The 14,087-nt window shown below is 33.8% G+C and overlaps 1 protein-coding gene and 1 long non-coding RNA gene across 13 annotated transcripts in view; one reads left to right on the top strand and one right to left on the bottom strand.

The window, feature by feature from the left end:
- LOC309635344 (uncharacterized protein) overlaps positions 1–14,087 on the top strand; it is a 334,869-nt gene that overhangs the window by 206,954 nt on the left and 113,828 nt on the right. For 2 of the 12 annotated variants that reach the window (XM_082406392.1, XM_082406393.1), the window contains exons 5-6: positions 5,945–6,081; positions 6,598–12,570. The exons of 8 other annotated variants lie outside the window; for them this stretch is intronic. In XM_082406392.1, coding sequence (XP_082262518.1) covers positions 5,945–6,081; positions 6,598–6,745 — 285 coding nt within the window. In that variant the 3' untranslated portion in view covers positions 6,746–12,570. Of the gene's footprint in view, positions 1–5,944; positions 6,082–6,597; positions 12,571–14,087 lie in introns of those variants that run through there. 2 more of the 12 variants (XR_014248779.1, XM_082406397.1) reach the window with 1 other exon arrangement.
- The window catches only part of LOC309635350, a 59,789-nt gene that overhangs the window by 38,403 nt on the left and 7,299 nt on the right, over positions 1–14,087 (bottom strand). The gene's annotated exons all lie outside the window — the stretch shown is intronic.

Below are 14,087 nucleotides of genomic sequence, written 5' to 3'. Positions count from 1 at the left end.
GTTATGTGATGTCAAGTTAGATATATGAAGAACATAAAGAAATGAATGGTATTCTCTTGACTAGACATACCCTTAGTTCTAAATGGACCATTTCAACATCAAACATGTTTAATTTATCAAACGTAAGTGGAATATAGGGGTTCTTTCGGCAGCTACTAATTTGTATGTCTGCCTGTACTCAAGGTGTATATTACTCTCTTATGACCCCGTCCTATGTGAATAACGTGTACATTATTGACTCCTAATGAAAATTACTAAATATTAAAGTGCTACTTTACCTGACTCTGTACATACTATTTTGATTGATTGTGTTCAGTCAGAAAAAGAGAAGCCAAGTTAACTAAGTGAAACATACAGATCAGTTTTGTCTTTTACAAGCAAAGGTTGCCTGTATTATCTCACCGTATATGTTTGTGAAAGCATGAATAAACCTACAATGATGTTATGAAAAAGATGGGTATTTAAAGAAGGGCACCAAGAAATGAAAGTTTTAGCAAGGCAACTCATTCTTATATTGAACCTACAATTTCCATTACAAATTATGGTCTTATTTAATGTCTGCTTTAAGAAAAAACATTGTACCAAGCTAAGTTTGCTTTAAACGATAGGTGTAGAAGCTTTAGTGTTTCATGTAATAAGAATTCAGTGCAATGTTTAATTTTAAGTGAAAATGAGACAAAAAGCAGTTAATACTTTGCCGGTCAAAGCTGTTCTATACTATTATGAAAAACAAGACTTATTTTAATATATATTTACCCAAAATAGTAAACATATTTCAGTGACAATGTAGCATCTTATAAAGAACATGGGCTTTGACATTCGACAGACCCAGATTCAAATTATGCTTTTGTCCCTTAATAGCTGTGTACTATTGGGTGACAAACTTAAACCAAGCCTCAGATTCCTCCTCTGTGAAAAGAGAATAATGATACTTTTTAAAAAGCTATAGTGACATGTTCAATGAAGCACTATTCATACTAACAAAACTGGAAAACAGCCTCAACGTCCAATTCTAGTTGTATTCATCAGCTCACAATAATGCATGTAAAAAACATCTCCAAACTCAGTGGTCTGCAACAGCAGGCATTCATTTAATGCTCATGTATCTGCAGATAAGTTGAGATTGGCTAATTTAGTCTAGCCTTGAATGGGAAACTCTGCATTGGTGGTACTTGGATCCAAGGTCCAATTTGGGTTCTGATTTGTTCCCATATGTGCTTACTTGGGGGTCCAAGCTGGAAGGACAGCAGCTGCCTATAGTGAGTCATCAAAGCATTAGAGCCAAACTAACTTGGTCAAGCACAATTAACAACTCTGTTTGCATAAATACATTAACTTCCATTGGCCAAAATAAGTTCTACGGCCAAGCTCAATATCAACAAAGTTAAAAAGTTATCTACCGTAGGAGAGGAGGAAAGTAAATATTTACTGTACAATAATCCAAGTTATCACAGTAGCTAAGTAGTAAGTGATTTAATGATTAAGCAACATTCATAGGATGAAAATCTATCTATCCATTTAAAAAATTGTAATAGGAAAAAATGATTGGCATAGTAATATGCTTAGAATCTATTTTCAACGGAAAAATTACACTACAAAAACACATGTGCATGGAAGATTTTGGAACAAAATATTAACAGTGGTTATCTTTGAGGAATGCTCTGTTAGATGATTTTGATTTCTTCCTCTGTACGTACTCTTCAATGTTTTCCAAGTCAGCTGGATTGATTACATATTATTTTTGTCATTTTGTCAATTCAAACAGTTAATTCGTAAAACTTGTTCTTCCAACTTTGAAAGAACATAACTTCTTATTTGGGGCAACAGAAAATAACCACATTAAAATGTTTTAAATGAGAAAATAAATGTGAGTATGTTGTAAATTATAAAGCAGAAAAAGTAAGAGATTTTTCTGATAATTTGGATTATGTCTCGAATTCCAGTATTCAATATTTTAACTGGTTTTTCCTGAGAATACAAAAAATGTCTTTATCTTATTCTCATTCTTAACGGATAGTTTTACTGTGCATAAAGTTCTAGGTTGACAGTTATTTTCTTTCAGAGCTTAGAAGATATTATTCTGGTTTACAATGTTGCTATAAGAAGTCTGCTTCAGTTTATTTTTATTTGTATGAAGTTATTTTATCTTGTCTGTATTTTAGGATGTTTTAGTCTTTGATGTTATTCTGTTTCATTGCAATGTGTCTAGGTGTGCTATTTTTTTTAAGTTACTTGATATTTATTGGATTTCCTGGAGCTAAAGATTGTTATATATCAATAATACTAGAAAATCCTAAATAATTAAATCTGTGAATATTTCCTTGTTCCCATTCTGTCTCTCTCTCTCTCTCCATCTGAACCTTCAGTTACATTCGCTGTCTTCTGTTTTGCTTAATTATCTTTCAGATGTTTAATCTCTTTGGCCCCATCCTGTATTCTCAGTGACGCCTTTATTTTCAGATTCTTTAACTCCCTGGTGACTTTTAAAAATATCTCTTGTCCTTCTTCATAAACTTGATATTTTCTTACTTCTTGAAACATGTGGCTGTATTCATTTCATAGTCTGTATGTGTCTTTCCAAAATCTACAACATTTTGAGTTGGATTTTTCTGGCGATGTTCACTCGTAGTTGCTCGTATGACTTCAGTCTCCTTGTGAGGATATTCTTTCCTAGTTCATCTACTCATGTGGCACCTTTTGAAAGCTTTTGGTTTTAGACTACCTCTTTGCTCTTATACCTCCCCTTGCACAGACTCCAGGTTTTGTATCTGCTCTGCCCATGCAGCTGTGAGCCACCAGGTATGGCAGATGCCCTCATGGTAAACAATGATTTTGGAACTTGTCTACTTTTCTGTTCTCACACCTTTTTGCCATCTGCCTAACAAGATCTTGGCTTTCTCATGAGCTCAGACAAGTAATACAAAAATATATCATTAAAAAATTTATTCAGTATTTATGGATATTATTTTCTGGAGGAGTTTTTCTGGACAACTAACCTACCATATTTTCAAAAATAAAAGTGCTTAATCATCTTTTAAATTATTTGCTTACCTCTAGACAAATGAAAGCCCTTCACGGATATGCGCTATGGTATGCATGTAGAAATCCCTGAAACCAAACCCAGTACCTGACACATTTAAGGCAATGAAGGAATAAGAAAGAAATGAATGGCACCAATCATATAATCTTATAGCACAAGGTCTTTGAAACTACAAATAATTCAAGATATATGACATTACTATTTCCCCAAGGGATTTGGAAGTCATATTGAGTTTCTCATTTTACTATAAAGGTATCTAAAATAAATTGCATAGCCCAGTGAAAATGTAAATTATCTGACAAAATCGAAAAGTCAAAATATTGCTAAAAATCTATAACTTTTGCATAACTAGATATTTTTTTAAATTTATGGCAACTGACAGAGAGAGTGCAATTTGATATTAGACTACTATGCTTTAATTGCCTAGCTTTGACTTAATTGTTTGCACTCAAGAAAAGGACAATCTGATAGGTATCTTTATCCCTATCTTTGCTTAATTTGGTAGAAATTTTCTGTCCTCTACACAAATGAACCCATGTGATAGAGGGGGAAAAGGCAATTTATGCTAGAAACTCCTATATTTTAGGGAAAGTTTTGGGGACTGGATCCTAAAGGAAGATTTGAGGCATATTAATTTATTTTCAACTTTAATTGACTATATATGGCCTGATCATTAAAAAAAAACAACTTACTTCCAAGGTTTTTATTTTTTATATTTTTAGGGTTTATGTTTCAGAATAGTCACAATATTTGTAAAGCCAAGCATTTAAATATGGAAAGAGACATGAAATTTTTATATACTTTTACTGGGATGTTAATAATCTTCTCTTAAAAAAAAAAACTACATTGATGAAAATTCCTGGGAAAAGGGCGGACCTGTGTCAGTGTGTGTGTGCGTGTGTGTGTGCATGCATGTGTGTGTTGTGTCTACCTGTGTGTTTATACTTGTTTGTGGTTCACATATTTTGTGGTTGTATTATCCAAAGTTTGTTCCCTCCCTTCTGATGAAGACTTGCATTCCAACTTCATTGCAGTGTGCAGTTCTTCTGTGTGGTTTGCTTTTTCTTGCATCTGAAAATAATTTGGGAGAAACAGAAACATAAAATTTGATTTGGCCTGAAAAATCTTCTCTCCATTTCTCTTTAAAATGTGACCAGTCCAGCCATTTCTATATAAGGATAAAGAGTCAAAGACAGGCTAATCCAGGAAAAATGTGAACCTGAAGATTTCCTCAAATCTGATATTTGGACAAACCAATCCCAAAATATCCAAGATTTATTCCTTGGCTCTGAGAATTGCAACATCATACGAATAGTTCTTTTCCCATTATTGGCCGTTCTTTTGCTTGTTCACACTTTGCCATCGAGGTTTTCTTCTTAAGATTCTTGAGAAAGCTTGAGTTTAACTAGAATGAACACTGCTCTCCCAAAGTCCCAAGAGGTGCAAGTCAAAATGATTTTATGTTCAGGCATCAGTGCAAAATATTTAAATCTGGAGGACTTCACTCCAAAATTAGACCACAAACAGAAACCATTTTCTAAACTGTGGACCATCCAATTGAAGGCAACATCACCCAGGCATATTTACAAAAGTTTTGAAACTATGGTGTGTGATTATCATAATGTTCAATGGGAAAGTAGGATCTAAAATTACATGATGCTACATTAGTACAACTATGATTTTGTAAAAGCTAGGATAGAAAAATAAATCAGGTAAAAATATAGCATAAAACTGTTAATAGTCATTATCTTTTTGTTTGCAGAATATGGGATTTTTTTAAAAACCTTTGTTAATTTAAAAAATTTAGTAGTTAAGTATTTTTCTGATTTTATTTCTGTATTGATTTATATATTTATTTTGAAGGGGCAGTGTGTCAAGGCAGAACAAGTTTCCAGGGACCTGAATTCAGGTTCTGTTCTTTACCATCTACTAACAAGGGTTCCATACTGGAATCTTTCAAAAACTACTATTTTCCTGAAACTGTATCTCATTTCATACCTTATTCTGGTGATCCATAGAAAATGTATTTTTTTCTATTCCTCTTATATAGGAAAGTGGATAGTTATTTAGAAATATATTTGTATTGAGAAATGTCACAAATCACGTGTTTTACTTTGAAGTGACGTTTCAGATGAAAATGTTTGCCTTGATGACCCAAAAGAGGCTGGGTCTGACAGAGGGTAAGGTTATTGCTCTGCTTGATGTGGAGAATAAGTGCCAATATGTGGTACAGAACAATGAAAGCACGGGTGGGTTATGAACCATCACTTTTATGGGTTTCTGTGTGTTAGGTTTTTCCACTTAAAGGCACATTTCTCTAAATGTTGGATATTGCTTTAAATCCCCAGGCTGTAGTGGCATTAATTCATCATAGCAAATACCTCATGTGGAATTATTTACCCAATAACTGAGTATATTTTCTCTCAACCCAACATTTTACATCTCCATATCCAGTCAACATAGTTCTAAAATAAAATAAAACCATGAAAATTTCCAGAATTTTCAACTCTAATGTACACCCTGGTTCTGATTTTCAACTGTGGTAATCCAGTTTTTAATATAAACTGTAGAATGTGCCTTTAATCCATTAGAAGTTGCATATTTTTCTATTCCTTGCTCTCTTTCAACAGAAATATTTCCCTCTAACCAAAGGCTGATGCCTTCTGGTACCTTCAAGTAATACCTACAGTGAATATGATTTCTTAGAAGTTTTTTTTTGAAAAACGTTATAAAATAGTCTACACAGACCACAAGCATTCCCCTGCAACATAGTACAAATTCTACACAAGTCTCATTAACAGCCTACCTGTTTAGATTATCCAGTGGAAAGTTATGACAGTGGTTTGTCTGTGGAATTCCAGCCTGTGCCATTTAAGGCAGAGCAGTTACCTTAATTTTTTTCAGAGGACATTTGTCTTCAGCACTCTGGTTGAATTTTTTCAAGGAGAAAGACATTTCTCAAGCAGTGAACATCCTTATGGATATTGGAATCAATATGAAGTTGGAATCATAGTCACCTATGGAAACCTGGGCATTTTTAGGTAAATACTGGTAAATATTCTGAAAGGCCATTGGGCATCACTCAATATAGAGGTTCAGGTGGGTTTTATTCAAGATGATTTTAGACTTTATATTTTAGTTGACTGAGGCTAATGGATAAAATTTTAGGTGAAAACAAATATTGTTGCCTTATTGTATCTTATTAAAGTTTTTAACATTCTGTATTATAAGTAACTTATTGACCCAGTTTGGGTAATGGGCTCACCACTTGACCCATGAGGAAGCATATACCTCCAAAGTAAAACTGGGATGCTATTACCAGATGAATGGGAATGAAAGCTGAGAAGGCAAAAAAAATTGTCCAGTCTTTTAAATTTATTTCACCTGTTTCATAAGTCAGGTATATGAACGAAAAATAGTGGCCTTTTCCCACAACTGCTGATTTATTTGAAATATTGTAATCTTCTTTTTCTCTCTCCCTTCCTCCCTTCCTTCCTTCCTTCTCTCCTTTCTTCATTCTTTCCTTTTCTCCTTCCTTCCTCTCTTCCTTCTATTAGGGACACACTGGCATTTCAAAGCACAAGATTGAATGTACAGGTGCAGTTCAAGTTAACAATTGAGACTCAGAATCGAATCAAACAACAATTCATTTATCAGAGCTTTTTCAGTTTTGTGGCTTGCTACAAAGTCATTAGATATCTGTGAAGAATCAAGCTATCTTTTCTTGTAAGAAAGTAGTATGTGCTCTTTCAAATTTTAAAAGCAGATTTTTTTCAGTTTCAAGTATTTTCCCAAATGTGTTTCTTAAAACTTTGTACTCTGCTACTATAAAAACAATTATAGAGTTAGAAAAGTATTTTTAAAAGAAAAACATTATGAAAATGGTTTAGGACTTTTAGTTTGTGTCTTGTGCTCAGGGTTGCTTTTAGTTTTTGAATAAAGATATTTTTCTGCTATTAAAATTAGTCCAAATTTATGTAATGACATTAAATATATGTATTTTTAAATGTTATCCTAAAAACTACTAGAACTTTTATGTTGCCCAGATGAATAAACTAGAGAATTTTGTTATGTGGCACCATAACTTTCCTGGCGGCTGTTGTTGTCAGTATTAGAAGTTTCATGAATAAAATCTTTTTTGTCTTTCTTTTATTTCCTTCTGAAACTCATTGCCTGAAATACCCGTTTATATTGTGCATCTCTTACATATTGGCTGAATTTGTTATATTATCATTAGGTCAGAAGATGTTATATAAGCATGGGGTGGGGGCACTTGTCTATGACTATGCATCACTGACCCAGTAGAATCTTTCCAAAGAAAACAGGTTAAACTTGATTGCAATTAAGATGATTCACATTTTTTACAACCAAGCACATATGTAAAGAGGTCATTTTCTACTCAAGTAATAAAGTTAATGGAGCTCATTTCAAACTCTCTCTTTAAAATGAGAATGCTTATACAGTATAGAGAGGTAGGAGTTCAGTCAAAATTGTCAGTAAGAGACTTCCACTTCTGAGAATATAGAGTAGACATATTTTTCCTTATTTGTCTCACTATGAACAATTAAAAGTTCTGGTCACTATGTACAAAACAAACATAGGAAGACTCTGAAAGGTGAGAAAAGAAGGTAGACTGACTAGGGACCTCAGGACCTAAGAAATGACACAGTGGTGAGTTCTCTATATTTTCCTTTTGCCTTATACATCCCAGACTTGGAGCTAAAGAAACTGGCAACTAAGAAACACAAATGGATACAAATTTTAAAAGCCCTAGCAGCCAAATAAATAAGTTTAAAAAAATTTATTAAAAAAAAAAAAAAAACCCTAACAAAAGCCTACTCTCTTTAGCTAAAGGATCATGAATAGGGCAGTCTAGCAAGACAAATTTTTTAGACAAAAGCTGCTCTACCTCAGCTAAATACCACAGGGAAAAAAACTGTGATTCCACTCCCCACCCATGCCAGCAAAGGCTGACAGGGGAGTCTAGACTTCCACCATCACCAGGATGTAAGCAGTGCCCTCCAACACTAAGGTGTTGTCACAGGAAGCCTAGTGGAACATCAGGAATTTCACCTTTGCCCAGCAGTAATGAGACCCCACCCTCTGGTATCACATGGGAGAGTAATAGGAAGCCCTCCGATCTCTACCAGCCAGGTGGTATCAGATGATGCTAGTGGGGAGGCTGAATTCTCATCCATGCCTAGCAGTGATAAGGAGCTCCTTCTCTTTTTGGAAGTCAACAGAGGCTGAGCAGAAAACAAGAAACACTTCTAGCAGTAATGAGGTGACACATGCACTTCACCTGCCAGAGTAATGTCAGAAGAAGCTAACTGAAGCAAATGAAATTACCAGGGACATAGAGGGACATTACATAATGTTAAAAGATAAATTCTCCAAGAAGATATAGCAATCCTAAATTCATATGTACCAAAGAACAGAGCAACAAAATATGTGAAACAAAAACTGGTAGAACTATAAAAAGAAATAAGTCCACAGTTATAGTTGAAGATTTCAATACCCTTCTCTCAGTAATAGATAGAACAACTAAACAGGAAATCAGCAAGGATATAAAAGAACTCAAAAACACCATAAACCCACAAGCTCGAATTGACATTTATAGAATACTCCACCACCAACAGCAGAATATGCACTTTTCTCAAGGACCCATAGAACATATACTGAGATAGACCACATCCTGGGCAATAAAACAAACTACAGCAAATTTAAAATAATTAAAATTATACAAAGTGTGGTCTCTAGCCACATTGGAGCCAAACTAGATACCAATAACAAAAAGATAACAGGAAAACCTCCAACCACTTGGAAACTAAACAACACATTTGAAAACATGAGTCAAAGAGGAAGTCTCAAGGAAAATAAAAATTCTTGAATTGAATGAAAATTAAATGACAACATATCAAAATCTGTGGGACATAACGAATACAGTTTTGAGGGGAAATTTTTTAACACTAAATGTTTATATTAGAAGGGAGCAAATATCTCAAATCAATAATCTACACAAATAAATTTAATAACTTAGAATAAATGGACCGGATTCTCAAAAAGCACAAGCTACCACAATTCACTCAATATGAAATATAGAATTAGAATAGCCCAAAATCTATTAAGGAAATTGAATTCATAATTTTAAAACTAATTATACAGATATTGAAAGAATAATTCATTATACCCAATATTTTTCAGAAAATAGAATAAGAAAAAACATTTACCATTTAGTTTTATGAAGCTGATATTATTCTGATACCAAAACAATGCTAAGATAGTAAAAAAATAATAATAATAAAGACTAATAACCCTTATGAATATAGATGCAAAAATTCTTAACAAAATATTAGCAAATAGAATACAGCAAAATATAAAAAGGATTATATATCATGACAAAGCAGGGTTTATTTCAGGGCTACAAGGCTAGTTCACTATTTGAAAATTAATAATGTAATCCACCATGTTAATAGGCTGAAAGACAAAAAATCACATGATAATATCAATTGATGCAGAACATGCACTTGACAAAAATTCAGTATTCATTCATGATAAAAGCTGTCTAAAAATGAGGAATAAAGGGGACTTTCCTCAGCTTTATAAAGGGCATTTACAAAACCAAAAAACCCTATAGCAAAGATATCCTTAGTGATAAAAAGACTAAATGCTTTCCCCCTAAGATCAGGAAAAAAACTAGGATGTCTGCTCTGACTGCTTTTATTCAAATAGTTCTGGAAGTTCTACTCAACGCAATACAGCAAGGAAAGGAGATAAAAACCATACAGAACATAATACCCAAAAAAGTGAAACACTTAGGTATAAACCTAACAAAATATGTACAAGACCTGTATTGGGGAAAGTGCAAAACTCTGATGAATGAAATTTTTTTTTAAAGAACTAAATAAGTGGAGAGATAGTCCACATTCACCGATAGGAAGACAATACTGCCAAGATGCCAGTTCTTCCCAAATTCATCTATGGATTCATTGCAACCCCAATCAAAATTTCAGCAAGTTATTTTGTGAATATCGACAAAGTGATTCTAAAAAGAGCTAAAAGACCAGGAAGAGCCAACACAGTACTGAAGGAAAAGAATAAGTCAGAGGACTGACACTACTCAACTTCAAGATTTACTATAAGCTACAGTAATCAGGAGAGTGTGGTAAATAGGTAAATATAGGCATACCTCAGAGATTTTGAGGGTTCAGTTTTAGACCACTGTAATAAAGTGAATATCACAATAAAGTGAATCACATGAATTTTTTCATTTCTCAGTGCATACAAAAGTTGTGTTTACACTATACTGTAGTCAATTAAGTGTATAATAACATTATGCCTTAAAATATATATACCTTAATTTAAAAATACTTTATTGCTAAAAAATACTAACCATCATCTGCGTCTTCGGTGAGTCATAGCAGTAACATCAAATATCACTAATCACAGATCACCATAACAAATATAATAATAATAAAAAAGTTTGACATATTGTGAGAATAACCAAAATGAAACATAGAGACATGAGGTGAGCAAATGCTGTTGGGAAAATGGTGCGAATAGATTTTCTCAACACAGGGGTGCCACAAACCTTCAATTTTTAAAAAATTCAATATCTAGGAAGCACAGTATAGCTAAGTGCAATAAATCTACAAGTATGCCTGTAGGTCATTGGAACAGAATAGAGAGCCCAGAAAGATACCCACACAAATATAGCCAAATGATCTTTGACAAAGGAATAAAGGCAATATAATGGAGCAAAAAATGTGCTGGAACAACTGGGCATACACATGCAAAAAAATGAATTCTAGACACAGACCTTACACCCTTCACAAAAGTTAACTCCGAATGGATCATAGACACAAATATAAAACACAGAACTATAAAACTCCTAGAAGATAACATAGGAGAAAATCTAGATGACCTTGGGTAGAGCGATGACTTTTTAGATACAACATCAAAGGCACAATCCATGGAAAAAATAATTGATAAGCTGGACTTCATTAAAATTAAAAACTTTTGCACTGTGCAAGACAATGTCAAGGGAATGAAAAGACAAGTCACAGACTAGGAGAAAATATTTTCAAAAGACACATCTGAGAAACGACTGTTATCCAAAATATGCAAAGAACTCTTAAAACTCAACAATAAGAAAACAACTCAATTTCTTTAAATGAGTCAAACAACTGACACCTCACCAAGGAAGATATTCAGTTACCAATTAAATATATGAAAATATGCCCCATATCTTATGTCATCAGGGTAATGCTAATTAAAACAACAATGAGATACCACTACATATCTAGCAGAATGGCTAAAATCCAGAACACTAACAACACCAAGAGCTGGTGAGGATGTGGAGCAACAGGAACTCTCATTCATTGCTGGTGGAAATGAAAAATAGTACAGCCACTTTGAAAGACAGTTGTTTCTTACATAACTAAATATACTTTTACCATACAATCCAGCAATTGTACTCTTTGGTATTTACCCAAAGAGTTAAAAACGTATGTTCACACAAAAACCTGCACACGGATGATTATAGCAGCTTTATTCATAATTGCCAAAATTTGGAGGCAACCAAGATGTCCTTCAGTAGGTGAATGAATAAATAATCTGTGGTACATCCAGACAATGGGCTCTAAAAAGAAATGAGCTATCAAGCCATGAAAAGACATGGGGGAACCTTAAATGCATATTATTAAGTGAAAGAAGCCAATCTGTAAAGGCTACATACCGTGTGATTCCAACTGTACAATATTCTGTAAATAACAAAACTAAGGAAACAGTAAAAAAAAAAAAAAAAATCAATAGTTACCAGGGGTTACAGGGTGAAAGGCTGAATAGGCAGAGCACAGAGGATTTTTAGGACAGTGAAAATACTCTACATAATACTATAATAATAGATATGTATCATTACACACTTGTCCAAACCCATAGAATATATAACACCAAGAGTGAATGCTAAGGTAAACTATGGACTTTTGGGTGATTATGATACGTCAACGTAGGTTCATCAGTTATAGCAAATGTACCCTGTGGTGAGGGATGTTGATAATGGGGTAGACTTTGCATGTGTTGCGGGCAGCGGGTATATGAGAAATCTCTGCACCTTCCTCAGTTTTGCTGTGAATCTAAAACTGCTCTGAAAAAAGTCTTAAACCATACAGACCATAAAGAAAAAAATAAAACTACCCCTATTTGTAGATGACATGATTGTCTGTGTAGAAAACCCCAAGGAATCTATTAAAAACTACTAGACCTGTTAAGTGAGTTCAGCAAGATTGCAGGATACAATAAACATGTAAAAGTCAATTGTAATTGTACATACTAACAATGAACACATGGACACCAAAATTAAAAATACAATGGCATTTTTGGTCACTCCAAAAAAAATGAAATGTTTAGGTCTAAGCATGTACAGGACCTATAAGCTGAAAACTATAAAATGCTGATGAAAGAATTCAAAGATATAAATATAGAACCATATTGTGTTCATGAATTGGAAGACTCAACATAGTAAAGATGTTAGTTTTCCACAGATTTCTATACAGGTTTAAGACAATTTCTATCAAATTCCAAGCAAAGATTTTATGTAGCTAGGGACATGATTATTCTAAACCTTATATGGAAAGGCAAAGGAACTAGAATAGCTAAGATGATTTTTAAAAAGAGTAAAATGGGAAGAACTCTCTACCTTATTTCAAGACTTATTATGTAGTGACAGTAATTAAAATAGTGTAGTATTGGTGGAGAATATACACACAGATCAATGCAATAGAATAAAGAACCCAGAAATAGACCCACATAATTACACCCAACTGGTTTTTGACAAAAGAGCAAAAGCAATACAATAGAAGGAGGATAGCATTTTCAATAAATGGTATGGGAGTGATTGGATGTCCATAGGCAAAAAAAAAAAAAAAGAACTTTGACCTAATCCTCACACCTTATATAAAATATAAATTAAAATGGATCATAGACTTAGTGGTAAAAAATAGAACTCAAACTTTTAGAAAGAAACAGAAGAGAAAAGAGAAAATGTATTTACTTTTAGACATTTGCAGATATTGTAAAAAATCAGGACACTGGAGGTACAGTTGTCTGGTACTTAAGAGAAAGAAAAATTATTTAAACCCATGGAGGATCCTCAAAATTTTTTATGAATAGATCACCTCCTGAGATTAATGGATACATAAAAAAGGCAATATAAATAATTGAATTGGGATGAATAAAATGGACAGTAATGGGATTAAAACAAAGGTTTCAACGCAGCACTACCAAAGGCTGGATGGGTCAAAGTGATCTCCTGTTGGTCCCTCAATATTAAAGGAACCTAAACAAGTCAGGTCTATTTACCCCAGACTGGAGAAATCTGGAAAGCTAGAAGGCAGAGATTACAATGAGAAACCTGACCAGCAACAGTTAGGCCAGTTAATCAAATTAAAGATGGACAAAAGGGCCAGGATCCCTTGGCTTGACCCCTCACTGGGGACCCAAAGCCTTTTGCACAAGAGTAAGGAAAATGGTCAAGGGGTAGAAAAGAGAGGTTTCCAGGATTCCTTGATATGGGAACCCCACAAAGTGTGACATCAAAACCCACTGGTGGAGCTCTGACTCTGGCTACAATTAGGGTGGAAGAATATAGAAATGTAAGTGTTGATAGAATTATGAAAATCGGAATGTTTAAATAGGCTTTATGTTAAGAAGTTATGCCAACTTTATTTGAATGTTTTATGGGAATAGATATTATGTCTGGCTGGAAACACTTTCCCCACCCAATACTGTAAAACGAAAACCTATTCATGAACTCCTGATGGAGGCTATAGTTCAGAATGTAAGAGTTGATGGAATTAAGGTAAAACGTTTATAGGAGAATTGGTATATTTGAACAGGCTTTATATAAAATAATTGCATTTCTTTTACCTGATTATATTATGGACATGGACATTGTATCTCACTGGGAAATGTTTCCTCTACCTAGTATTGTAAAACAGAAGGCGTGTAAATCTGCCCCTTAAGCAATATTAATAGGACATGCTAAAGG

The sequence above is a fragment of the Balaenoptera borealis genome (assembly GCF_965194805.1).
Source record: "Balaenoptera borealis genome assembly, chromosome: 9".
In the NCBI taxonomy this organism is placed as follows: Eukaryota; Metazoa; Chordata; class Mammalia; order Artiodactyla; family Balaenopteridae; genus Balaenoptera; species Balaenoptera borealis.
This window is presented reverse-complemented; position numbering and strand designations above follow the sequence as displayed.